The 26,330-nt window shown below is 38.5% G+C and overlaps 1 protein-coding gene and 1 long non-coding RNA gene across 2 annotated transcripts; one reads left to right on the top strand and one right to left on the bottom strand.

Annotated features, from left to right (window-relative positions):
- Positions 1–852: 852 nt before the first annotated feature.
- Positions 853–26,330, top strand: LOC135440386 (uncharacterized). Its single transcript, XR_010438288.1, has 3 exons — positions 853–1,080; positions 25,617–25,982; positions 26,040–26,330. It is a non-coding gene; the product is annotated as an uncharacterized LOC135440386 (long non-coding RNA).
- On the bottom strand, positions 11,940–14,694 carry LOC135440387 (adhesion G-protein coupled receptor G7-like). Its single transcript, XM_064699511.1, has 2 exons — positions 13,358–14,694; positions 11,940–13,303 (listed from the first exon to the last, which is right to left on the bottom strand). The coding sequence occupies exons 1-2, from the start codon at positions 14,607–14,609 to the stop codon at positions 12,111–12,113; spliced, it is 2,445 nt and encodes an 814-aa protein (XP_064555581.1). The 5' UTR covers positions 14,610–14,694; the 3' UTR covers positions 11,940–12,110.

The raw sequence follows: 26,330 nt of genomic DNA, 5'->3' as shown, positions 1-26,330 counted from the left end.
ATCACATTATTCTGCATTTTGCCTTTGCACTTGACCTATTTTGTACAGGGTATCTCGAATTCTAACAGCTGCCTCTTACTTATGTATATTTGTTTGCCTGACTTTATCAATCGAGTTGAATCGATCAGCAGCGCGCGTAACCAACAAATTCCCAGCCCACGTAGATAAAACAAAGAAATACCTAGACAATCTCCACAATTTCTCAGCTGTCGTGTTGCGATTGCCACGATAATCTGCAAGTTCTGTTTAAGCCCTGTCTTACACATAAGTCGCTTGGCGGGCTTAGACAGAGGGGCGACTTTTTGGATGTTCACGCTATTATAATTATGCAAATAACTCATAATATATCAGCATTCATCACTTTTGTGACACCGCGCCTTTATAGACTGCATGTACATATTCATTTTTCAGTCATTTTAATTTACATAATATTCAGTTGCTTTCAAGAGACGTGTGTCTAGAGCTTAGCACTCCCTTTATAATCACACAAAGACATCTATAGTTTTATATTGATTTTTAATCGCTGCCCCTTTATATTAACCCAAACAAAGCGGCCATTCGATGACTGATTTTTGAATTCATTTAACTGTCTGTCTGTGTTTAAGTTTTCAGATTTGTTTGCTTGACAACTTAACTGAAATATATTGTATTGTCCGTATTTAGCCATTTTTGGTTATAACTTGTTCAATTTGCTATTCATATGCCGCACAACAATGAAACTAAAATGCCTGCTTAGCTATAAAATATTGAATTACTTTTAAAGTAGGCTAGTTATAACCGATCAATTAGCATGCTGAAATTTGATATTTATTCCTCTTTATGTCGTTTAAACAATGTTAAACAAACAATTCAATTGATAATCAGATCAGCCTATAAGAATCTTACTTTGGATCATAACTTTATATATAAAACTCTTGGTGATCAAAATACAAAATACGAGAAACCATAACCATTAAATATTGAAGGACAACGATACAGTTTTGTAACTATCCGATCGAAGTCTTATCCAAATCTTAAGAAAATTCATTGAAAGCACGTTTTACACATAACGGAAAGTCTCACGCTCTGGGTATAAAGTGGGTAAGCAAATTAAAAGATAAATCAGAAAATACGTCACAAAAGATAAAAAATTGAATATTGTGGTAAAAATTTATTTTGTTTTTAATTCGATAGGCTTCAAACTTACATTGAAAGATATTTGTTAACATTTTTTTAATACGTTCCACACTCTTTTCGAAATCCGCGACAAAATTGGATAAAATCCGGTCATAAACTATAATATATCATGTCATATCACCTAATGCGACATATCAAAGGCAAATGTCTTATTTTCAGGACGAAATCCGGGATTCTTTTATTGTGTTATATATATAAAATTGAATATATATAAGATTTGATGATTAACATAAAAGCACTCTAAGATCTCAAGTCTCAAATATTTTTTCAATAAAATATTTATTTTTTATGTTTTCAAAGATTTCTTTAATATTTTTTATTATTCAATGCTCAACGAATAACTATTTAAGGGCTTAGCTTTTAAAATTCGCTGCAGTTAACAAAAGTTGTTTAATGTTGCGTGTTGTTATCCTAATTGAGTCAATAAAGAGGAACAAATTTAACTTTTCAGTTTACACTTTATGTAAATATGAATTTCTGTTTGTGTAATCCGATTGGAGCATTCAATTTACATTTATTGGGTTTTCACACATCAAGCAATGCAATTATCTAATGGAATTTCTCGGAATTTTTAGCAGCCCATCAACAACCCCCCCCACAAAGCCAACCTAGTTGGAAGCTGTTGTAGCAATCGGTGATTGCGGCGAAACCAAACTGCGTCTGTCTGCGCAGGGCCCCTCCCCGTTGCTGCCCCCTTCAAATCATTATCATTTGTATGCGAGTGTATGGGTAGAAGGGGTGGCGGGGGACGGCAAGTCGACTATCATAGACGCAGCATCAGCAAAAGGTGTTGAGAGTAGATGCTGAAAATCAGTTGGAAAAACCGAAACGGAAACGGAAATGATGCGTTACGTTAACGTCAGGCATGGCACTTAATTAAAGCGCTGCATTGGAATTGGAATTGATTTAAGCGGCAGCATTACGTAATTAGAATTTGACATTCTACCCAGATCACCTTGATTGCATTAACATTTCGATTTATATGCAAAACTGCGCGCGGCTTCCAAGTATGCAATGGATTGTGCAAAGTGTTATGAGAACGTTTAAGCTCGCTTAATTACTATGTAAATTATTTGTGCAATTTGTATTTGTGGATGCCCCATATTGATGAGGGCTCCTTTTGCTCAAGCGTGCAGAATTAACTCAGGCAAAGCTCATATATATTTCATATGGTACGCAAAGGGCGCATCATAATCATCATAAAGTTGAGGCTGACTACCCAAAATGCCATTTCCATACCCTGTACTTGTCAAAATGGGTCGAAATGGGTGTAATGGAGCCAAACAGTTGGAGATTTTTTCTTATGGCCCTATAATTTATATATATTCTTGATGTGCAGCAATAGACAAGCTGATAAACCCATACTATATCTCGTATAGAGCCTATATTTATGAAATATTTTCAATATCGATCCGAAATTTCATTGAACTAATTACACATACAATTTCAGCTCTTATAATTTGTTTTGTTTCTTCTTCAGCAATATTATATACAAACCTTAATGCTGAGTACAGGGTATCTCCTCGCCATTTACCCTAGAGTTATCTTTTATTTTTTATGCTCTCGCTTGTCCAGCTGGCTTTGAAGCACAATTTCTCAGCCCTCAAAATGGCCTGGCTGACTGTTATGTAATGAGTTTGATGGGCTTTTGAACTAAACCCAATTGAGGAGAGGCATTTCATTTTGTACGGATTTGATAAAAATGACGAGGGCGTTAAGCAAGATATGTAGTATGTACTAGCAAAAAGGATGTGAAGGTCCAAGCGAGCGGTAACAAATTTAGTTATGCCTGACAGGCTGCAGGCAGCCGCAGCACACGCTCATATTTTATGCATGACCAGCTCCATCTCCGGCTCAAGCTGGGCTGGGCGAATTGCTTTTCAATTGACTAAGCGCAGCGCTCGGCCAAGCATTCACTCACGTGCGGACGGGTCAGACGAACAGTGGCCAACGGTTTGGGCGCGGTCAAGTAGCCATTTGCTGGGCGCGCCAAGACGCCATTGCCAAACGGCGCCATCAACTGCCAGTTATCGGGGGCTGATCAATGGATCAACGATTTTTATGTTGCAATGGCACGAATTCCGCTCCAGACAAGACTTCACCTGGCCTGGCTTTGACGTTTTTGGCTCCAAGCTGAACAAAACGATACAGACCTAAACGAAATGTGAATAAACTTTGCCAAAAACCAGAAACTGTCGATAACTAATTAAAATGTTTACGATACACAGTGGAGTGGGTGCCGGCAGTTAGAGACGAAAATTAAGCTGCAGGAACACAAACAAATATACTAACAGCAACACTTATATTATTTTTATTTATTTATTATTTGTACTCATAACTTATTGATTCAAAGCAACAGTCACAATTAAAGTCAATTAAAAATTGAAATTATAAAATGATTTTATTTAGAATAATTTCATATTAATTTACTCATTAATATCTTATTATTGAAATATTAGTATCAGCTCTCACAATGAAATATAATTATTTTATATAATTATTCAAACTTGCTAGTTTTTATTTTTAATAAAAGTGTATTTAAGCATGTAAATAATGATACAATTAACATAAAAAAGATTTGCTTGTAATGCATTAGATATACAATTGGTGTAAGTGACCTTCTCAGTATAAATACTAATAGTTAGCTGGCCTGCTGGAGGCAACTGTGGATTATTTTTTAAAATATATAATATCTAACAAGTGCAGTAGGATAGGGACGTCAAGCTATCAATGGCTTGCATTCACAGAATTATATACGAACACTCTGGCAGCAGCTCCCATGTATGTCATAAATTTTGTCTATGACAAGCGTTCAACCAATAGAACAGAGGGACTAAGAACAGAATACTTGCAGACATACATATACTATTTAATATACATATATATATCAAGTATACTTAATCATCCTCTCACACAAATAACAATACACAAACTTCGAAAACCAGACAGATTATCTTCCCTGCTATTTTGTGAACCTCCCGATCATCATCATTAAAAACGCCTGATCTCGCTTTGGCAGTATTTACATATTGATAACTGCATGCATATAGCATTGAAAAAACAAAAACAATCATAGCAGAGTCCAGAGATTACAACTGTTTTAGAGGCCAATGTTTTGTTTTATCATAATACTAGCGGGAATAACCCGGCCTTGCCCGTGGCACGTATGTTATAAAATCAAAAAAGCTTTGAACATGATTTTGAAACTGATCGGACGGGAATCAAACAACTTTTATGCAAATCGGAAAACTCTTAAAATTCACCAAAAAAATCTTAATAATGCATTTTCCACCGAAGGAGTTTAGATTTTGCGAGAAATGTGAAACACGTCTCTAATGATTTTTCCTATAGATCTTTGGAAATAAATTTGAACACAAAATGTCATCCACCAAATCTTCGACCCCCATTTGCACCAAGGAGGGATGGATTTTTCAAAAAGTGTGAAACACCCCTCAAATGAATTTGAATATAGATTTTTAAAAATGAGTTTGGGGCCGATCGGATGGTAAACAAAAAAATTTCATACAACCTTTTTCCGCCAATTTACCACTGTTGCGGGTGGAATTTTCCAAATCGCTGAAATACGTACTTATTAAGTTCTTATGAAGAGCTTTAAAAATAAGTTTGAAGCAAATCGGACACAACTTAAAACGCCGTGTATGTAACTTTTTTGTTTACCATCCGATCGGCCCCAAACTTATTTTCAAAGATCTTTGTTAAAATGTATCTGAGGGGCGTTTCACACTTTTCAAAAAATCCATTCCTCCTTGGTGGAAATGGAGGTCAAAGATTTGGTGGGTGACGTTTCACGCTCAAACTCATTTCAAAGGATCTATATGAATAATCATTTGAGACGCGAAATCCAAGACTTCTCGGTAAAAATGTGATTCAAAGATTTGTTGGGCAATGTTTTAAGTTTTGCCCGATTTGCTTCAAACAGATTTGCTAAGCTCTACATAAGAACTTTATGTATTCGTGTTTCAGCGATTTGTGAAATTCCACCCACAAAGGGGTTAATTAGTGATAAACGTTTATATGAAAGTTAGTTGTTTACCAAGCTTTTTGAGAACATTTATTTTATACGTGCCACGGGCTAGGCCGGGTTATTCCCGCTATTCGTATGTAGATGCAAACAATTTTAAAATAATTTAAATTTTTAACCACATAGTTGTATGTGTTTTCATTTCTGCAGCCTAAAAGCTCTGTAGTTCCCACCGTGTGAATTTACTACATTTAGTTTTTATGCAATATTTTTGCAATACTGCATTTTTGCATTGTCTGGCGTATTGCGAGAGTCCCTTTTCGTGAAGTCCACTCATAAATATGCATATTTAATAAAGTTGATGCGATTTGTGCAACACATACATATGTACATATACATATAAATATGTTTTTCTGTGGCTGTACCAGCATCCGTGCATAAATATGTATAGTCTTTGTGCTGATATATGCAAATGCTGTTCACTCATTTTGACGCAGCTCCCAAGGGCCACGTTAATGCGGCATTTGTTGCCGCGGGCTAAAAGCACTCAGTTGGCTTTTAGCGACTCCTGACTGTCGGGTTATGCATAAATACATGAAATATGCAAATCCCGATGCAGGTTGCTTCAACAGCAATAACCTGCTCTCTATCTACTATATCAAGTCAGTCCATCATGTATTTTTCTAGCTATTCCCTTTCTTTTCTTTTCTTTTTTTCCGTTTTATTTTTTTTTCTTTTGCAATCTTGCAGTTGGCATAAAACTCAGTACCCCGAAAAAAAAACTCTCCGAAGTTGATGGCGCTCTTGTGCATTTGGTTTCTGTTTTAGTTTTGTCTGAACTTGTCCAGCTGAAATTGCAAAACTTTGGCTCCAGCTCGTATAATACACTTGTTTGGTGTGTCTGCTTGTGTGTGTTTGTGAATCTGTTTTTGTGTGTGTGTGCCAGTTGCCAGCTGCGCACACCTGAAGCGCTTTAAGCTCTGCTAAATTATCTTTAAAATGCCAGCATATAAATAAGGAAATAAAACAATTTAAAAGAACTACTATTTTTACTATCACACCAATAATTGTGGACGCCAACGATAATCCGTTTAATTCTGAATGATTTCTTACAAAAATATATTAAATATTGTCTGGAAGGAAGCACCACGACTTATGATTTACCCTCAAAATAAGTTTAGCTTTAGCAGAAGATGAAAGTCAGTTGAGAATCTGACCTATCAAAATTCTTTGTATGCAAAACAATTAAAAATTAATAACCACGATAAATAAAAAATCAAAGTTAAAAAATATAAATATATGTAATTATTCAATCATTACTATATTTTAAGAAAATTTATTTAAGTGCAGAAGTTAGTTGAAAATTGATGAAAATATCATCAAACATGCACATCGATTCAGTTTTAAGAAAGTTACGAAAACTTAAAATCATGAAGGAGCACTCGATATATGTTATAACTTATCAACATATCTATTTGCGACTATGAAAAGAACAACCAACACCTTTAATCGACAAATAACTGTAAAGTAAGAAAGTTTTACTTTTATTCGTGACCAAATGTAAATCATGTTGTTAAGAGTTAAATACAGGGTATTTAATTGTTTTCCTCCAGTGCGTTTGTCAGACTTTGCAAGCAATTGCAGGTGAAACATTGCTGGAATTTCAATTATCTTGTAACCATTTGAGCAGAACGCTGTTTCAAGCTTAATCAAGCAAATATCGAACAAATGTAGAATTTGAAGGCAATTTATGATTGAAAGCAATCGCAAAATGCAATTTAGTTCATATGTATAATAAAATTTAATTCAAATTATTTATTTGCATGAACTGTTTGCCAATTTGAGCTGCTTTGCCTGCTGCCTATGCCAAATACTAGAGCAGTGTCAAACTAACCAGCTTAAATATAGACATCATTAAATCTGAATTGCCACGGACTGGGGCGAACTAAATGTGGATGTCGTAATTTCCACAGTGGCGCATAAAAGTATGCTGCATAAGCGAGCTGGCAATCAAATTAATATTATGCGCGTACTTCAGCAAATAACTGTAATATACTCTCTATGCCTCACTCGAAATTATAATACTCATGAAGGAGTCCGCTTTGAATGGTGCGGACAGACTACCGGACGGATAGGCAGACAGAAGGATGGGGCGGGGCATTGCTCTTGTTTTTGTAATAAGCAAGTATTTATCTCGCGTTGAAAACCTCATCAGGCTTAAGCACTGCGCTTAATTACCCACAGCGCCAGAGTCCTTGAGCAGACGTCTGCCTGACTGATGTGTGCGTGTGTGTGTGCGTGTATTTGTATGTGCGCGCGTGTGTTTGCCCCATATTACTTCATTTACCTACACATATGTCAATCTGACGTCGCAGCGGCTGCCGTTTTACGAGTCCCACTCAAATGAAAGACGCCACAGAAACCACAAATTGCACGTGGCTGAGCCGTCTAGAATTAAGCTGAAAGGATATTCTCGAATGTGGCTAAAGGAAACGTACAAATAAATGTAATAAATTATGTTCTGGATCAGCATTAAGCGCCGAGCTGATAGATAGTCATATTCGTCTTTCCGTTTGTCCGACTGTCTGGTTTTGTGCCAACTAGTCTCTTAGATTTAAAGGTATCGTCTTAAAATTTTACATATGTCTGTCCTTTTGTTGCATGCAGTGCACATGTCGGAATCATATAGCTGCCATAGGAACGAGGAATGCCCGACTAGCAGATACCCCGAACTCAATTTCCGTTACAAACCTTAAAGAATGTCCGATCTTTGCGAAATTTTAATTTGTTAATTTTGTTAAACTTGGTTGAATGTTGGGAGGTTATGAAAAAGTTATATATTTATAATCTATGATACGATAACCTACATACCCATTATCTCTTTTTGTCTGTGTGTTATGCTTGAAAACCCATGTCGCAAAATTGTTTTCAATCGATATGATAAAAACCTAACCTTGTTCTGCGTATAGTACACGAAAATATAAAGGGTACATTTTAAGTATCTAGCTTTTATAGTTTTTGAGATCGATGCATTCACGCAGACGTCACCCTGATCAATAATATATATTCTTTTTGTTCATGGATCGCAGAATTAATGCCTGTGTCTGCATGATATACTGTCCCATGCTTTTTCAAATACAAAAACCAGAGCCCACAGGATAGCTCAAGCACAGAAAAGTGAGATTGTGACCTCGTTACCACATGACTTTGCATTTATTAGTTGTCCCTAAAATATTTAGAATACTCAAGACAGCCAAGACAACACTCGCCTGGCTGTCTGACAAGATGGCAATATTTTAGTTAAGCTTATCCTACTTTACTTTCAAGCTCTGCACAGTTAAAGTTAGTTTCTTATGGCATATTGTTGCTCATTTAACTGCAATCTTCTCCTAAGCACAACATATTTCTTATCTGCATGCGAATACATAAATAGCACATAACCTTTACAATATTAACCAGCTCACGTGCATGTCGCCCATTAATAGAAAATTATTATTTTTGGGACTAGCATTGCGTGTGTTGCTGCTGACCTTTGGGCTGCCAGCTGTGCAAATAGATGTTGCACGCGCTGCTATTCGTGGCAATTAAAAGAGTCCCTCGTCTATTTTTATCATAACTTGGTTCATTGCGTTTTTCAAGCCCAAACTCTCTGAAAATATTCGAAAGGTGGCCGCTGCCATCTGTCAGCACGTGTTGGGTGTTAAATAAATATTTTTATGCGAATTCCTGCTGTTGACCTTAAGCATAAATCTTGCAAGCCATTTATTTTGACTGGACTTTAGCTTGTTTTTAATTAATTCAACAGCTGCTGGCTAGCACCTTGTCTGCATTACGCGCTGCTTTAATGGCGCTTTTATGAATACGAATCTGTGAGCATATTAAAAGCGCGTCTAAAGCAATTTATGGCGCTGCTAGAAGGACGATTAGATCTCAGTGCCAGGCTAAAATTATTGCAGCCACGTACATACGCATATACTAACATATATAACAGGCGATTAAGCTCTTCGCCGAACTTAGAATTGAGAGGCGGCTCAAGATGCTAAGCCCCATTCGAGCTGTTTCCTGATTTCGTTATTTCAGGCTCGCACTTCCGCTTGAGGTCCGCACAAATGCGTTTGTCGACGCACACTGTTGGCCGTTGGTCTTCGCCGCTAACCGGCCAACGCTACGTATACGTAACGCGTTACGTTTAACGTATGGAAATGCAGGCGGGGCATCCTGACTGTAAAGAGAGCGCCGCGCTTGCGTATTTCGCCAGTCAAATAAATGCTCTCTCTTTGGCGGAGTCTCTTAAGTGCGCTCTTTGCATAACATTTGAAATTGTAATCAGTTGATTTTGATAGCAAGAGCAGGCGAAAGGCCAATCTTACGGCCAAGTGGCACATTTTCATGCGTGAGCGGGCACACCTGAGCTCCAAGCTGCAATTAAGACGGTTGCCGGGCTGAGTCAGTCGGTCTGTGCCCCCGGGAGGGAACCAGAGGCCGAAACATGAGCAGCTAGACAAGCAAAATGCTGCACATGAATGTAAAATAATTGGAAGCGTGTAATCTTAGCGCGCCCGTATTCAAATTTCAAATGCTCAAATGAGCTCGACCTGAAATTAAATTCCAGCATTGGAAGGCGAGCATGAATATTAAATTGGTCTAGATTTTATTGCATGCAACTTTAATCAATTGGCATGACCTGCCATAAAAATAGGTATCAGCCGAATAATTTATATTAATTGGCTAATTAAGCGGAAGCACGAGGCCTGCCATCAAATACACTGCCATAAAAGTCAATCAAAGTGTTGGCCAGAAAGAAACATATAAATCGCACAATTAGTAAAATTAATGCGAACCGGACTCGTCGCAACCTGAGCGCAAATGGCAAATCAAAATTTGGGGCACAACATAAAAATGGGGCATGTCGTCAAAAAACCTCATACACAACGTTCGCCATCAAAATAAAATGTAATTAGATGACAGTAGATTGGATCCACAGACCGGCTCGGAGCTGTTTGGAAAGTTTGTTGCTTTGTTGTTTGTTGCTATGCGAGCAAATTAAATTTGTTTGGCCTGCAATTCATTTGCCGAGTCGTTGACTTTTAATGCACACAACGAAAACATTGTTTTGTTGTTGAGTTGTTGCCAATTTTTGCTTGACTTGGCTCCGATATTGCCTCGCTACCACCGTCGGGTTTTTTGACATTTGTTGACTCAAGAAAATGCTTTTAATAATTATCTCAGCTTACACATGACTAGAGCAGACCCGTTTTGGGGTTTTGATCTCCACCAACTGGCCATTTTAAGACAAAACATTAAAAGCGCACATCACGCATTGCGCATACGCCGCATGTACACGTCCTTGACACGCCCAGTACGCTGTGAGCACTTGTCAAAACTGACAGTTTTGCCAAAATGAAGCAACCGTGCTATTCATGTCACTACTGAACACTGGATGCACACTGTTGACACACACCAACAATAAGTGAGAAACGGGAGCGAAGTGCCAAATTTCGGTTAAACTTATATTTTCCATATATCACACATCATTGTAAGCTTATTTATTTTAACATTATATTTGAATCCGTTTATTTCCAATTTTTTATTCTAAGCTTCTCTCAGTTTCACTCCTAGCAAGCAATAGACGTGTGGAAAGGCCCACAATTTATCCAATTTTGATTATTTATACCCTTATAATTATAATAGAGGGTATAATGCAGTGTTCTCCAAGGCGTTGTGCATAAACTAATTGAACAACTGTAACACATAGCCGCCATAAGACAGAATATGTTAAAAACTTTTTGATCTCCTAACCATTTAATTATAACTCCAATTTGTTTAAATTTCAAATGGAATTGTTTCACATTTACGTTTATTGAATAAAAAAATCAAACTTTTACTCTTTACGCTGCCTGCTGCTGTGTCACGCTGACTATCAATCAGCTTCGAGCGCTACATTTATCACAAAGCTAATCAAAGAGAAAGCATTCTGAACTTCAACCACTCACCCAACATACATACCCTAATTCTTTTTCTTAGATACATGCATGAATAAATGCTGTGCTGATTATATGAACCTCATAAATATTGAAGGATCCATTCAAGAGCTTCCATTATTAATTAATTGTGATGCATAAAAGACTTTCTGGCATACAATTTCAGTGTTTGCTTTGCGCGTCCATTTTCATCATTGTTTGCCAAAGTAGTCCTATCCAACGCTTGCGATTAGCCGCATTGAACAGAACAAAGTAGACAAAGAGTTTATCTTTTTTTTGTGTTACTTTGATATTTGCTGCCACTTTTTCATAATATCGATATTTATCGGTTTTTAGACATGGCCGCTCAAGCATAGTTGTAACGTCCAACAATGATTGGGGGCTAAACAATCTGCTCCCATCGGGTCAGTGAGTTCTTATCCCTATCTATCCCTATCTACTTAATATAATTTAAAATATTTGAAAATTATTGGACATCGGCATCTGTCTCTGTTCTATATATAATTGTTTAATTATAAAGTTTATCTTTTTTCTTACCTTTAATTTTACTATTTGGTGTATTCAATAATAAAACAATAATACAATATAATAATATATGGTGTATCCATATTAGGAATATTTCAATTATTGGATAAGAAGGCTCGTGCTTGTGTCAGTTCAGCGCTAGGTTCAGGGTATATGTTAATGGAATTCTTCAGAGAAAAGTACTCTTACTTGGTTTTATTATATCTATCCAAAAAACATAAGCAGACCGCCGCCCTCCGTCTTTTCATTTGTAGTCTATCAATTTTAAGAGGTGGTCATAGTATTAGTCACCCATTCTAAGGGCTAATATATATTTTGAACGCTCTTACACATTTCTCAGGTCTCAGGTATGGAATAATAGAAATTATATTTAATGAGTTACAATAAAATACTTCTAAAATACTTCTAATAAAACTTTGTTCGCTTTTAAATATAAGGCCAGCAGCTTAGTAATGCTCAGATCTGCCTGAGTAGTTGGTTGAGGAGGTGGTCATCGACTGCAGCTCTGTCGTGCGCTTCTGCACATCCATTTTCATCTTCGTTGGCCACAGTAGTCCTATCCAAGCCCTTCGATTCACCTCATCGAGCAGCACAAAGTAGACGAAAAGCACGAATCCCTGCAGCGTGGCCGTAAGACAGAAGAGATAGGAAAAGGCCACGCCAGCCTGCAAGAAGGCAAAGATGCCAAAGATCCAGGACAGACCCAGCAGAAAAAAGAGCAGCACAGAGAGACGAATCTGTTTGCTGACCAATTTGCGCTCCGCCCGCTGAATGCTCTGACTGAGCGAATGGGAGATGCTGTAGAACACATAGACAAAGATCACCAGGTTGGCAACAGTAATGAGCGTGACAGGGAGGACAACGCCAAAGATAAGCCCATAGCCGGAGGGATAACATATGCCCGTGTCCATGGCCAGTTGCTCTGCAGTGGGCAGATAGGACTCCGGATCGATGCAGGCCACCAGCAATGTGGGCAACAGAGGCAAGGACCAGGCCACAAGGGCCGCTTTGAGGATGTAGTGCCTCGGTCGCTCGATGCCAATCACCGTCACATAGCGCTGGAACTGGAGGAATGCAATGATCAGCATCCAGCAGAACAATGCCAGAATGGAGTACTGTAAAGTAGCGCCCAGGAGTACGCAGCGGGTGTTATCCCCCTGGTCAACTAGCTGCTCCGAAATGTCGTCCGTATTGATGAACACGAACAGCACCATTTGCAGCATCATTGCCATGCAGAGATGCATCAACACCTTCGTGGAAGCCTGACTGCGCCAGCTTCTGAACAACGCCGCGGTCAAAAAGATGCCCAGAATGCCAAACAGCGACAGGCAGCAGCCAACAATAGATATGATGTCCAGCACGCGCTCATTGATTGGGGTCACCAGCACCTCCTCGCCCAGGTCGTTGCTGCGATAGCTGCCGCCCAACAGATACGAGAACTGGGTCAGGTGCCGCGTTTGGCAGACGATAACCGGATCCCGTAGCATATCCGTTCCACTGCTGGTTGTGATACCGTCGCTCAGCCAGGTCTGATAGTTCCAGTAGCCACAGCCACTGCCCGTCGTTACGGCTAGCGCATCTGGTTGCCGATGATTCTCGTTGTGCAGCAGAAAGGGAAGTGATTGCGGCAAGGCCTTACCTAGAGTAGATAGTTGTATCGATATCTTATCGATAAGCCGGTTAATTAACTTACCCTCAAATCCGGGTATGCTTATCGATAGCACTTTGCTGCGGGGTCGCCGACTGCGCTTCTGAGTGGCTTCCACAAAGAGACCGTCATGAGCGTAGACCTTGAGTATCAGATAAAAGGCGCCTCTCTGGCTTAGCTGCCGCCACAGCTGCTCCGGCACGTAAGTGGCCGTCTCCAGATTTGTCTCCCTTCTCAGCTGCTCCAGATTCTCGTTTGCATATAGAAAGCGATACCATAAGCCACTGCCAGATGACTGCCGGTTCGGAGCTGCTGACGAATAAATGGCGATTCCAGTGATATTATCACAGGCGGGATTCACGAAGAGTACACTTAGATTGTTGCTCATCAGGGCGTGTACACCAATATTCGCTTTGCTCAACACTTCCACCCCATTCGCAGCTGAGTCACTCGCCTCACTGGCCGCATGAACGACCACTTTGCCGCAGCTCTCCCTGGGTACGAGCTGCTGCGGCAGTGCATCCATATAATTCTCGAAGCTATTTAACAACGAGTTGGTTGCGTTCAGTTGTGCCGATAGCTGCAATACATTCGCATCGCTAGACATGATCTCTCGACAAATGCTGATCAAATCCCCACTCAGTGCCGCATCCTTCTCCTGCTCCATAAGCTCAACGAACACCTGGCCGGCAACATGGACGTCGGCTGGCAGCAAGGTTCTATCCTCCTGCCTAAACATATCTCTCATTAGGGCCGTAGTGTGACGACGTTCTTGGGTGTTATTGGTGCGCCGTCTGCCTTCTAGAAGGTCATCATGCAGACTGTTAAGCTCCACGGTGATCGAGCGCTCTCTGAAACGTCGCATGCACACAACAGGTGCCCATTTGTCAATGGGCTCCCACTGGGCGCGCATACCCTTCACTTGGCATTTTCGCGTCACGGGCAAACCGTTCCGAAGCAGGCAGATATCGTGCAGAGTGGCTGCCTCGCCAATCCTGGCCCGTTTCCAGGTGTTGTTATGTGGACTCTGATCGTGATTGCGTGTGATGTAGTCGTGGACGAACGCTTCCGGCTCACAGTGCAGCGCATTGCAATAGGCCAGACCCGTGATGTCCGCTCTGAAGAGTTTGTCTAAGCAGCGCTCTACAGTATTATTGCGCCACTCCAACCTACACAGCTGCTGTTCCTTTGGGCAATTGTCCGGCGCCTCGTCGTTGTCGTCACTCTCCGCACTCTCATAGGCTCTGCCAGCTGAGATCGCAAATGCCAGCAACGTCGCGCCGAAAAGAAAATTCATAACTTATGACTCAGCCGCGTCTGGAATTAGAGGTCGGAGTAAACGTATTGGTCACGCGTCCGTCTCTCTGCGAATATCGCGTTCGACTGTTAAGCGGAGTCACTCACTCGGCTGCGGATCGCTTTTATTTTTTCTTATCAATAGTCAATTGCCGGGCGATCGCTTATCGAGCTTTTTGTTGTGTTCACTCGCAAATGCTCATGAAAATTACTAATTCCACAAACGTCTCTGTTACTCGTTCTATCTGCGACCGATAACGCTCGGTGCGAACTTCAAAACGTATTCGAAATTGGTTGTTTGATTTGTCATTAGCACCGAACCGCAAATTTAGACGGCATAATACACGAAATAAGCACGTAGTTTTAAGGGGTATATCTATATGACGTAAAAGGTTGTTTAAGTTTAATCAAGCAATTTATTGGTCACACATCAAACATTAAAACTATGACCCAGTTTTATTTATACTTTGATAAATTTAGTTCATTCATTTATTTATATTATTCCCTTCCCTTGGAGCTTCAAAATTAAGACCACTCAAATTATCGCTTTGAGCCAAGCCTCGAATTCTGGCTAAGTTTAACTTTCGTAATTAATGTTTATTGAACGTGAGTCATAGCATTACTTATCCAAGACCTATAACTTCTAGTTTTGCATGTATGGATAAATAAATTGTCTTGATTGTTCATCACATATCTAATAGCACAGACTGAGATAAATAGATTACGTTTTTGTATTTCAGATTCAAAATAAATCGAACGTAACATAGTTACAGTTTGCCGCATTCCAACAAAAAGGTATAATACTATAAATGAGTATAGTCTTTCATGTGAAGGCAAAGGACATTTTAGTGAACTCCAATAATTCACAATCTTTAAATTTAACCGCTTTCCAACTCTAGCCAAACTTTTAATATGAATATATAAAGACAAAGAAAAGTAAGTCTTATGAGAGTCTACGGTTTTTTGTTATGAAAAACATTAAAACAAAACATTAAAGTTGAATATATAACTAGATAGATAGAACAGTTCGACTTATGAGAGTCTAAGTATATAAGATTGTCAATATGAAAAATATCAATAACTTACATTTTCATTTTTGCAGTTTCCAACATCAAGAAGCTTGTTAAGGTACACTTACCTTACGTTTTACTCTACAAAATCTGTAACTGAAATTTAGAACATGATCGTTAGCATTTTATTAAATTAATTTTTGCATTTCGTGTGACAAGAAAATCCACTTGCTGAAATACAGGGCGTGCATGCTTAGGCTTAACTTTGTAGACGGACTCGAGCACTCGCTCGATAATCTTTATAGCTTCGGTTCCCGTCACGTTTTGCTCGAGGACATAAAAGCTGCGGGGGCCTGCAGCGTTTTCTATTTGCGGAACTTGCTTGACTTGTTGACACGTTTTCAATTATCAGACGAATTCATATACTATCCACTATATAGAATAATATATTCCGAGTATGAATTTGATTAAGTTGCACACAATGCTCACACACTTAGCCCTCACGCCCACACCGACACACGCAAACACAAACGAACACACATAAGCATGGATATATAAATATATGTGTCCTGGCTTTCAATCAAAAGTGTCACATTCACATCTCGACATTTTTACTTTCTGTTTATTGCTTTATCGCTGACGCAGAGAAAGGTGCCACGTGACAGACGTGCAGAAATGAATTACACAGTTTTTTGGCTTCATCCACTAAAAATATGCATTGGAATGCCAAAGGCTCTTAATATATATCCTGAAAAACCTTATATATTATTATGTATTAAAATATACAAGAGCCAAGCATTTGCAGCATTTCATTAAAATTTAAATAAATAAATGCATAATAATTTTAAAGAAATTAAGCCTTTAAGATGGTAAATCAAGAAAAATATGTATGAAAATGGTAATATATTATGTTTAAAAACTAAATATTTCATTTATATAAATAAATAAAACAGGAAAGTGAAGGCGGTCTGGCTATGAGGCTTACGCTTCTAAAATATACGAGGCGACTGATTCTGCCTAAAGAGGTATATGTTAGAGAGCTCCGATATTGAGACGTGTTTATTCAAATGTAAGATATAAGGTAAAATTTGTATATGTTAAGTTTAGTCACGATATCTTGAAAAACCAAAAAGTTTTAAACTTAATTTAAACTGGTTAATATTGTGGGTTCTTCATGATATAGTGGCCAGATCTGTCCGATTCCAAAATACGCAGCAAACAGACGGAGCTGTACCAATTTTAATGACGTGAGTTATAAGACTAAGAGACAAGTTTTCAAAGCAACATACAGACGACCAGACAAATGTAGCTATATCGACTCGGCTGTAGGTTTATAATAACTTCTGGGTAAAGCATATTTAGAGCACAATTCATTTAAGCACAATTAAAAATTAAATAATTTTAATCACAGTCTCAATAATTGAAAAGGGTTACTCAATAGCGTAATTTTTTTAAGAATATAATAAATTTATGTTTTAATTATTTATTATTAAGCAGTTGCCTTGAATATACAACGAAAATTGTGAAATAATAAATCAATGCGAAGCCACCAGGCAATTGCCAATTAGTGGGCTGCAAGAATAGCCGAAAATTCCGATTGCAAAGCCGTCGAGCAAACAAACTTCGGTTGCGCCTCTAGATATATTAAAGGGGCCAAGAACCGAGCCAGTCGTGGATTTTGGGGTAACAAGCAACCGCCAACAGTTGGCGAGCTAGAAGCTCTCTCTGCTCATTTGAGCTGCTCAAACAAGTTAACGCCATGCGGCCAAGAAAATCACTCAACAAACCTCCGGCAGTTGCAAGTTTGCGAGAGGTTGTGGGTGAGTGGGGTGGAGGTAGAGTTGATGGTGTTTGGACGACCGCCAAAGAAAGTAATAAATTTTCCAGTGGCCTTAAACCACACAACCACAACGACAACGCAGACAACGACAACGACAACGACGTCGGCATTGCTGCATTGTTGCAGTGTGCCGTCTGCCAGAGTCTTGACAAGGTTAAAAGCTTTGCTAGATACCTCGGGGTAAATGTGATTAGGGTTGACTTTCACTGCGTAACTCTAGAAGTACGACCGGCCGTTCTATTATACAACAAAAACAGTAAAGTGTGGCATGGAATCCAGACGAGGTGCCGCTGCCTAAAGTCGGCTAAGATTTAACTGACATTGCCAGGCAATGATCCATATCGATATTTAAGCGCTTTCGAACGAATCGCAAGCCCAGCATATATATTTATATTAAGTACACACACACGCACATACACACACACAAGTATACAAACATAATATTTGCTCAATAAAAATTGGAAAAGTTGCGTTGACTTTTCAAGCTCTTAAATTTCGCGTCAGCCATTAAGATGTTATGGGTCTGCGCGCAAAATGAAAAAAATATGCATGAGTGTGTGCTTTTATTGAACAAAGCTTGACAAAACAACACATATGCACGCACACATATACATACATACACCTGTTAGAACAATATCTCTCCAGCCTGCTTGGCTCTGACATTCTTCAATTTGCTTGTATCCTATTTAACCGCTGTTTGGCTGATTTCGCTGGAAACCACACGTCACCAACCAAAATTTCATTTTCCCGACAACGCCTAGGCTCCTTTTGTCAATTGCAGCTAAGAAATGCGCCCCACCCTGCGGCAGACTTAAATTGAATTCTTTTGTTTTTCTTCGCATTTTTTAAGACAACAGGTTGCTGGAATTTACACAAATTAGGCATCAGACCATGTTCTTAGCCATAGTAGCAGCTGCGGGCACAAATTTGATACATATGCTACCTACAGGGTTCTGAAGAAGTAAGCAGCTCATACAGCATTTACGCATAGCCCTTCAAATGGTTTCTCTTTCATCAATGAATTTTATCGCACATGAGGATTGTACCTGATACTCAACTGACTTCAAGCTGTTTTGCCTATAATTTGATTGAATTGAACTGGGCTTCTGGATGTTAACGAGTAGGTTTGACAACCCAACCCAAAGACGAACCATAGTTTTGAGCTATAAACCATCAGGAAACCATTTTTCTGATCTGCAGCCATGATCTATATAATTATTTCTCTTTCTCTCTCTTTCTCTCTCTCTCTCTCTCGCTCACTCGTTCTCATTCTCCCTCACTTTATGTTTATTTTTCGTTAAAGGAGTCTTTTTCAAATGCTTTAAAACACATGCATTTGTACAACAGCTCAGACGGCATCAGCTGGCAAATCTAATGGGATTTTTGTTGACTGAAAGGCACCCTGTATATACAACGGATTATGTTCATATGGGCTGATACAATTTTTAGCTGCTTTAATTTCACGCAGCTCGGCTGGCAACAGACATTATTTACGCACACGCAATGCGAACTTTGACACAGCAGCCGCAACAGGGTTAGCAGCAGCGCGGCTGTAGAAGCAGAAGGCGCCATAGGTGGCACCAAGGAGAAAGCACACATGTGGCCAGTCAGCTTGAGTGTGAGTGCGTATGTGTGTGTGTGTGTGTGTGTGTGTGTGTGTGTGTTTCGTTTGGTAGAGTTGGGCCAACTTTATACAGTCTAATTTAATTAAAGCGTCTGTCGTCTCTGGCTTCTGCCAACGACAGCATCTAATTTCATTTGAAAACGAAGGCCCGGCCCAGAAGTTGGCTCAGTTAGTGACATATGGTGCTGTTTGCATAAAGTCTTAACTGGATTAGCTTCTATGAAATAAGTGCAGCCACAACGTTTGCATAGTCTTTTGACTGCCAACTTTGATTTATGAGCTGCTCAACTTGCATTTAATTCCAAATTTCATTCATATTCTCTATTTCAGCACACTCCTAATTCTGTTGCTTTGAAGTAAAATAATATATGTTTTCCTTGAAATATAATTAATCATCAAGCGCTGTTAAGTCCAAAATAAGAAACTTTTCAATTACAAATCCATTGGCTTCATTTTCCAGTCATTTTCCGCTGAGTGGGATACAAAGCTTTTAAGAGACAAAAACTTACCGACAGGGGGGAGAGAAAAGCAGACAGTCGCTCAGATAATGCATAAGCAACATTTCTAATGAAAAAGCACTTAGTCTTTAACAGTGGATCCCACTTGAATATGCTGCATTTAACGGTTGATAAGTCTAATCCTTATCAGTGGGATAGGGGGAGTTGACTTTCAAATGGCTTTATAAAAGTCAGCCTACGGCAACCTTCAAGCTGTGGATCAACTTTGATGACTGCACATGCATTTTGTAGCTTGTCTAACGACGGCAAAATAGGTAAAACGAGCGACTAAAGATTCAAACGTGCGGTCACGTATACAGATTTACAATTTGATGAGCCTACAGAGCACAAAACCTCGGACAACCCCACCTCGAAGTACAGTCATACTTTGAATTGAGAGAAAAATTCACTTTTAAAAATATAATATATAACTAAGTAAATGAGATTAGTTGGGAATAAGTTGAGCCATATTTATAAATACAGTTGTTATTCGTATATAGGGAATAAACTTAAACTGACTTCTAAAAATGTTTAAGTTACTTGTGTATAGATATAAGAGATAACATAAACATTCTTGTTGACAAATAAAATTAAATTAATTTAAGAGTTCCTTCATAGGCAGCTATGACTGCATATCTCTATTTGCCCCTTTTTGGCATACGTGATGCTGCTTTATGATGTTGTTCTTTTGCTGGCTCTACTTGTTTGTTTGCATATGTTCTTCTTCTACTTGGCATACATGTCGTATGCTTAATGTCTTAGCATACAGCATGCAACATACAAAAACCAATAACGCGACCATATAATGGCTCTTTTATCGCTGCAGATGGCCATTAAATATCAGTGATGTGTTATAAATTAAATTACACATACGCCCTGCTGGTGAGCATTGCATTTTTGATTTTTCAATTGTCTTTATCATAGCACGAAAAGCAATCGGAGCGGCCGTTGGCAATATGTGGCAAAAGGCAAGCACTTAATTGCCTCAAATACAAAAAGGGTTGAATGATGTTAAAATACCGAAGAGTTTTCGGGCTTCAAATTATTACTTAACGGTTGAAAGAAGACAACCGAAAACCTTTCAAACGATTCTTATACCCTAATTAATAGCCCAAATTATAGACGAATAGCCTTCCTTTCATTGCTAAATGATATTTGATAAACGACATTGTTGCTTAAATTTCATTCCTTTTTTTTGTATTTTATTTACTTATGTAAAGCTTCTTTTGTAAATGTGGGCACTTTTAAATGTTGAAGTAACTTTCTTTTGTTGAAAATATTTCCGCGTTCTATAAATAATGATACAAATTATTTTGTATCTTAGGGACATTTTTGTACCTTAAACTTTTGTATCTTACAAATGCTCTCGCATCCCACATATGTGGTTGTATCTTTCGGATATGTTTGTATCTGTAAGATACTATGTGTAGATACATATCTACCTTACCAACACTTTTTATCATAAAATATACTTAAAGATTCCTTTTCATCTTGAATATTGTTTTCTAACTTAAAGATACTTTTTTAGCTTATAGCTAATTTTTTATTTCACAGTTACATTTCTATGTTACACTGAATAAATTTTTCCCTTTGCTTAAAAGTAAAATGCTGGAAGTTACCGATTACTGGTTAATTCCGTGCAGTCGCATTATCCAAGCCCTAATTGACACCCACAGTTAAAATTAATTTTTACGAGTCCCTGGGCAGCGTTGAAAAGATTAGTACCCCAATATAATTTAAAGCAAATGTTGAAGGCTTTCATGCTATATATGTTTTAGGAGCGCGCCGCATGCTCTTGTCGAACTTTGACTGCAGCAAACAGCAAAGAGCATCAAATGGCAGCAACAAGCAGCTGATGCATTTTTTATGTTCAAACATTACAAGCACATTTCATGTTGTGCGTCTGTATGTGTATATGTGTGCGCGCAGCTATTACCACTTATTTGCTCTGAATTTTACGAGCATTTAAATACAATGTAAATGAAACGACGAGTGAACTGAAAGCAAAAGCAGATGCAAAGAGAAAACTTGGCCGAGACTTGTTAAGAAGGAGGTTTAGGTTTAGGGTGCAAATTTCATGTAACCAAAGTTGATTTAACAGATATATAATGCTCTCTTCATTAGTTGCGAATACCAAGCCAGCTTCCTCACACCGCGACTAATTAGAGCGCGCGTCTAACTATGCTAATTAGTCAGGCTGCAATCCGCTGGCAACATTCATAATGAAAGGCGCTATGCGTGCACCTCTGGCAACAGCATTTTTAATTATATTAAATACAGCTAACGCCCCTACCACATCACCATACGGGGCGTGGCACAGCTCGTGCGAGCACTCATTATGCCAAATTGGCCACTTTTATTGGCCAGTTGTGTCCAGATGTTAAAATGAATGCCACAATGAGCCGCAACAAGGCATGAGAGCATGAGCGATTGGGAGATTGTTAACATGCCACTCATAGCAATTACTTAATAAAAATGTAGTACTATTTGCAAATTATTGCAGCACACAATGTACACATGGGTTCATGGGTCAATATGGCAAACATGGCAAAACACACACATCACACACACTTGCACCCGCATCAGCTTATTCTGCTCGTATCACGCATAGCTTGCCCGGGGCAAAGTTTTCCATATTTAAGCATCAAATAGAATTTATGTGGCATGTGCAACAGCAGCCGCAGCCATAGCAACAACAACAACAGGGGCATCGCCCATGCGCCATGAAAAAGATTTACAAAATTAGGTGCAGATTTTACGGAGTGCAGCAAAATATACGAATATGTACAAAATACAAAAATCATAAATAATTCAAATAATAAACTTAAAGCTTGAAAAGTTTTTCCATAGAAACTAAACGAAATTTAAAATGAGTATCACATCATATTTATGTAAATCAGATTACTTAAATATTTACTCAGATTTAAATATTTTTTATAAATATTTTTAAAACGTTCGCTCATTCAAACCAATTATAACTCAAAGATGTATTATGAATATATCTTTCAATTTGAATAACACATTTTTAAACCGTATTAAAGCCTTTTTTTTCATTTAAGCCAAGAACGTTTGCTCTGAGTAGCTAGAATTAATCGAATACTTTAAATACCAGCAAGGACATAAACTGAAATATAACGACTTTGCTTGGCTCATTTCGTATGCTAATGGCAACTGGCATGAAGTATTTTTCTTTGGCAGGCAGCACTTGCAAATGTCAATCCTTTTTATCCACTGTACGAGCTCATTCCGAAATGTACAACAGTTGGTTCATTAATTTTTGAGCACTGTTTTCGCCTTGCTCTTGACTTCAGCACAATGCTTGTAGGACCCAACCCAAAACGCCGTCAAAATCACAAAATTCTTTGGCACTCGACATGGCTAACATACGCTGCAGCTGCCTGCCCTCCAGTCAACTACTTGGCAGACACTTTTTGTTTGTTTTTGTTTTACTTTTATACTCTGTAAAACTTCAATTGGCTGCATGAAGATATAATATGTACAGTTGTGCATGAATAAATCCTTGTCTTAACTTCACTATTGTTTACTAGTCCATTTAAATTTCCAATGGATTTGGGCTAACTGGTTATAGGGTATCTTCTGATCGGGATATTCTAACTTTTTAGAGTGTATCTAAACTCCACCATTTGTAACTTGTCCATTTGAATTTCCAATAGAATACCCTGGTTGTAGGGTATCTTCTGGTCTGGTCTTCTGTTCTTCTAATTTTTGACAATGTACAGGGTAACTTCTGGTCTTAACTAGAAGCCATATACATTTGCTAAGATTCGGATTACCTCCGACCTGGTTACTTACAGCGTAACTCCTAGTCTGAATAATTATATTTTATTTCGAACATTTCGATTAAAGAGCATCCTGTAGTCGATTGTTTTAATATTTTCAATCTTACTTGTTTTTATGCTGTTTGTGTACTTAATTTGTGCATATTATGTATACGCCGTGCTGCTGTTTTGCTGTTTTCTCTCCCTCCCACTCTCTCAATCTCCCCTCTCTCTCTCTCTTTTTCCTTCTATTTTCCCTTTCGTTCTCTTTCCACATATTGTTTGCTTTTTGTCTGCCTGTAGCTGGAAGCAGAAACCGCAGAAACTTGAACTTAAATTTTTTGTGCTCTGCCCTTGTGGCTGTAGTAGTCAAACATTTTCCAGGCAGCTGCAGCTGATGTTCTGCTGCTGGGTGCAGGACGGCAAAGATGCGCGGGGTGTTCATTTCAGTTCAGTTGTTTGCTAATTTAACTGCATGCCACAGCAGCGAGTAAATATTGATTTTGTTGTCAACTGTGCAAAAAAGGGAGTAAAACATGGTTGGGGTCTGAGTTGTGGTTTGAACAGATGAATTAAGCCGCAGGCGAAGCACCTTCCTCTGCAATTGCTCAGATAAATTCTGGCTAGCCACATGACGGATGGGGATTTGCGGCAGGCCAGGCTGAGCAATGTAAATCCAATTCGCTTCCATTTGTGCTACGCGTCACTTGCATGCCACGCCCACACCTATCATACACACACGCACAACACAATTGAGCTCTGCTGACACTGCGAATGACAGGACAATACAAAAGACGCAATATGCAATACGCATACACAATGCAGGTGGCTGTCGCTTGAAACCAAAACGGAAATGAAAACGGAAACGTTGAAAACTCAAACTGATTGCATTCTGCACCCACACGTACACACACACACACACAGTCTGAAAAGCCGCTGAGCTTGGATTTGCGACCAGCTTTGCATACGTGATTCGCATAAATGGTTTTGCCACGCCTACCGGGCTCAAACCGCCTTTAATTTTCTATTAACACTTTATAGCGCCAAGGCAGTCTCCAATCTCTGTCTTTCTGCAGACAAACTTATTTTTATACAAGTAAAAAACCTAACTTTAAGCGCCATTGTCACAGGTCACGAAAGCATTTGCTCAGCTGTTTGGTCAATACTCAATTACCACACCTGCCACGCCCAACGCCTGCCTCGCCAAGCCAGACACAGGCGAAAGGTTAAGCTGCACAAATCTGTCACCTCACGCTGACGTCTGCCTTTTAGTATTTTATTTTGCTTTTTATTTGCACTCGTTTTGTGCGTCTTTTATTTATTTGTGGGCCGGGGCAAGCATTAAATGTTGCGTGAAAAGCGCGTGAAAAGCAAATGAATGGCAGAAAAAATTAACTTGGGGAAAATGTTTTCTCGACATTCGCTTTGACAACATCATTTGCACATCTCACTGAGCCGCATCAATAATTCAGTCGATAATTTAATATGCCCTGTACACAGTCAATCTATATATAGCAACGGGCATATTAACTTGTTCCATTTAAGGTATATTTTGATCTTTATAAAGTGTATTCGATGTAGCCATTTTTGGTTAACTGTTTAATGGGTCTTTTGCAGCGACGATTAGAGCTGGAGTCCCTTGTAAGCCCTGTTCATATAACATTCATGTTCATTGATTCATATTTAGAATTCCTCTTAACGCCCAATTAAAGTTAATTGAAAACGTTTCAAAATTTTTTTTAGACCTGCCTACAGGGTATCTACAAGCAGAGCACTCTTAAATATAGCAATCTTGTTATTTTTCGTTTTTGTACTTTGCTTTCGCCTGAAACGACAGCAATTGGCTTTTAATGTTATATGCAACTTTTTTGCTTTTTACCTGAATAAATCAACAATTTGCTGACCAACTAGCGAAAAATTCCAATTAATATGGAAATATTAATGTGAATCCTTTACCAGTTGTGCAAATAGATTTTTTTTACCACAAATACTTAGTAATGTGCTTGTTCTTAGTTATCAAGCTAGTTTCAATAAACATGCCAAATTTTTAGAATTAAAAAAGAAATATCTAAAAAAAAAAGAATATTCTAAGCTCTAATTTAATGAGATATTGAAACTTCATTGTAAGCTACATTCATTTTTGGACATTTAAAAGAGCTTATCACGGAAAGATAAGATTCAGAATACGACTTAAAGAACGCATAAATAAAATAAATGAAGATTCAACTCATCTAACATATTAACCCGAAACTTCACAGAAAGATGTTTAATCAAAGGCCAAGCTCACTATTCCCAACTCTGGTGTAAGGACAGCAGATGCCTACCGATTCGACTGGCTACAATAAAAGTGAACAAGGACATTTAACCTATTGTATTTGCCGGTAAAAGCTTTCGATAGTTAAAAGTTATGCAGATGGAATTTCAAGCCAGGAATATTTACATTTAATTGAATGTTTTGCTTATCAAAATGCCTGTGACATCCATTTGACAGCTATTTGGTTACACATACGATTCGTTCGATTCGAAAATCGGTCGGTTGTCGCCCTATAAAACTGTCATAACATTACCGAAATTCAAGACCAGCACATTTTATTAAATTGCCCGGAGAATAGCATTGATTACAGGTCAGTTCCCCAGCTGCAAATTAAATTCTAGTTGAAAAGCTAATGTTACGTGTTTAGCATTTGAAATGCCGCAGACGAAAGCGCAGTTCAATTGAAATGCCGTAAAATGGCAGATGGGTCCGTATTGAAGTAAATAAGCCGCGAAACGAAACAAACAGAATATCTAATTATAAAGATAATTTGCTAGTCATGGCAAAGGATTTCTATTTGCTGGACAATTCACGAGAGGACGTGTACAATTTTACTCTAATAAGTCACGAGCACGAAAAACAAATGTCGCAGCATATATATGTCAGAACTGTCATATCTATCGGATTTAAAGTTTGTCAACTTACATACTTATTAACC

The sequence above is a fragment of the Drosophila montana genome, unplaced genomic scaffold (genome assembly GCF_035044405.1).
Source record: "Drosophila montana isolate Dmon_TW-CO22-7 unplaced genomic scaffold, ASM3504440v1 contig_960_1, whole genome shotgun sequence".
NCBI lineage: Eukaryota > Metazoa > Arthropoda > Insecta > Diptera > Drosophilidae > Drosophila > Drosophila montana.
This window is presented reverse-complemented; position numbering and strand designations above follow the sequence as displayed.

What these genes read in the sequence shown, in the direction of transcription:
- LOC135440387 (XM_064699511.1), bottom strand. Translation starts at nt 14,609, where the DNA reads ATGAATTTTCTTTTCGGCGCGACGTTGCTGGCATTTGCGATCTCAGCT. An exon ending in AAGCATACCCGGATTTGAGG is followed by an intron (nt 13,304 to 13,357) that starts GTAAGTTAATTA and finishes TATCTACTCTAG; the next exon opens with GTAAGGCCTTGCCGCAATCA.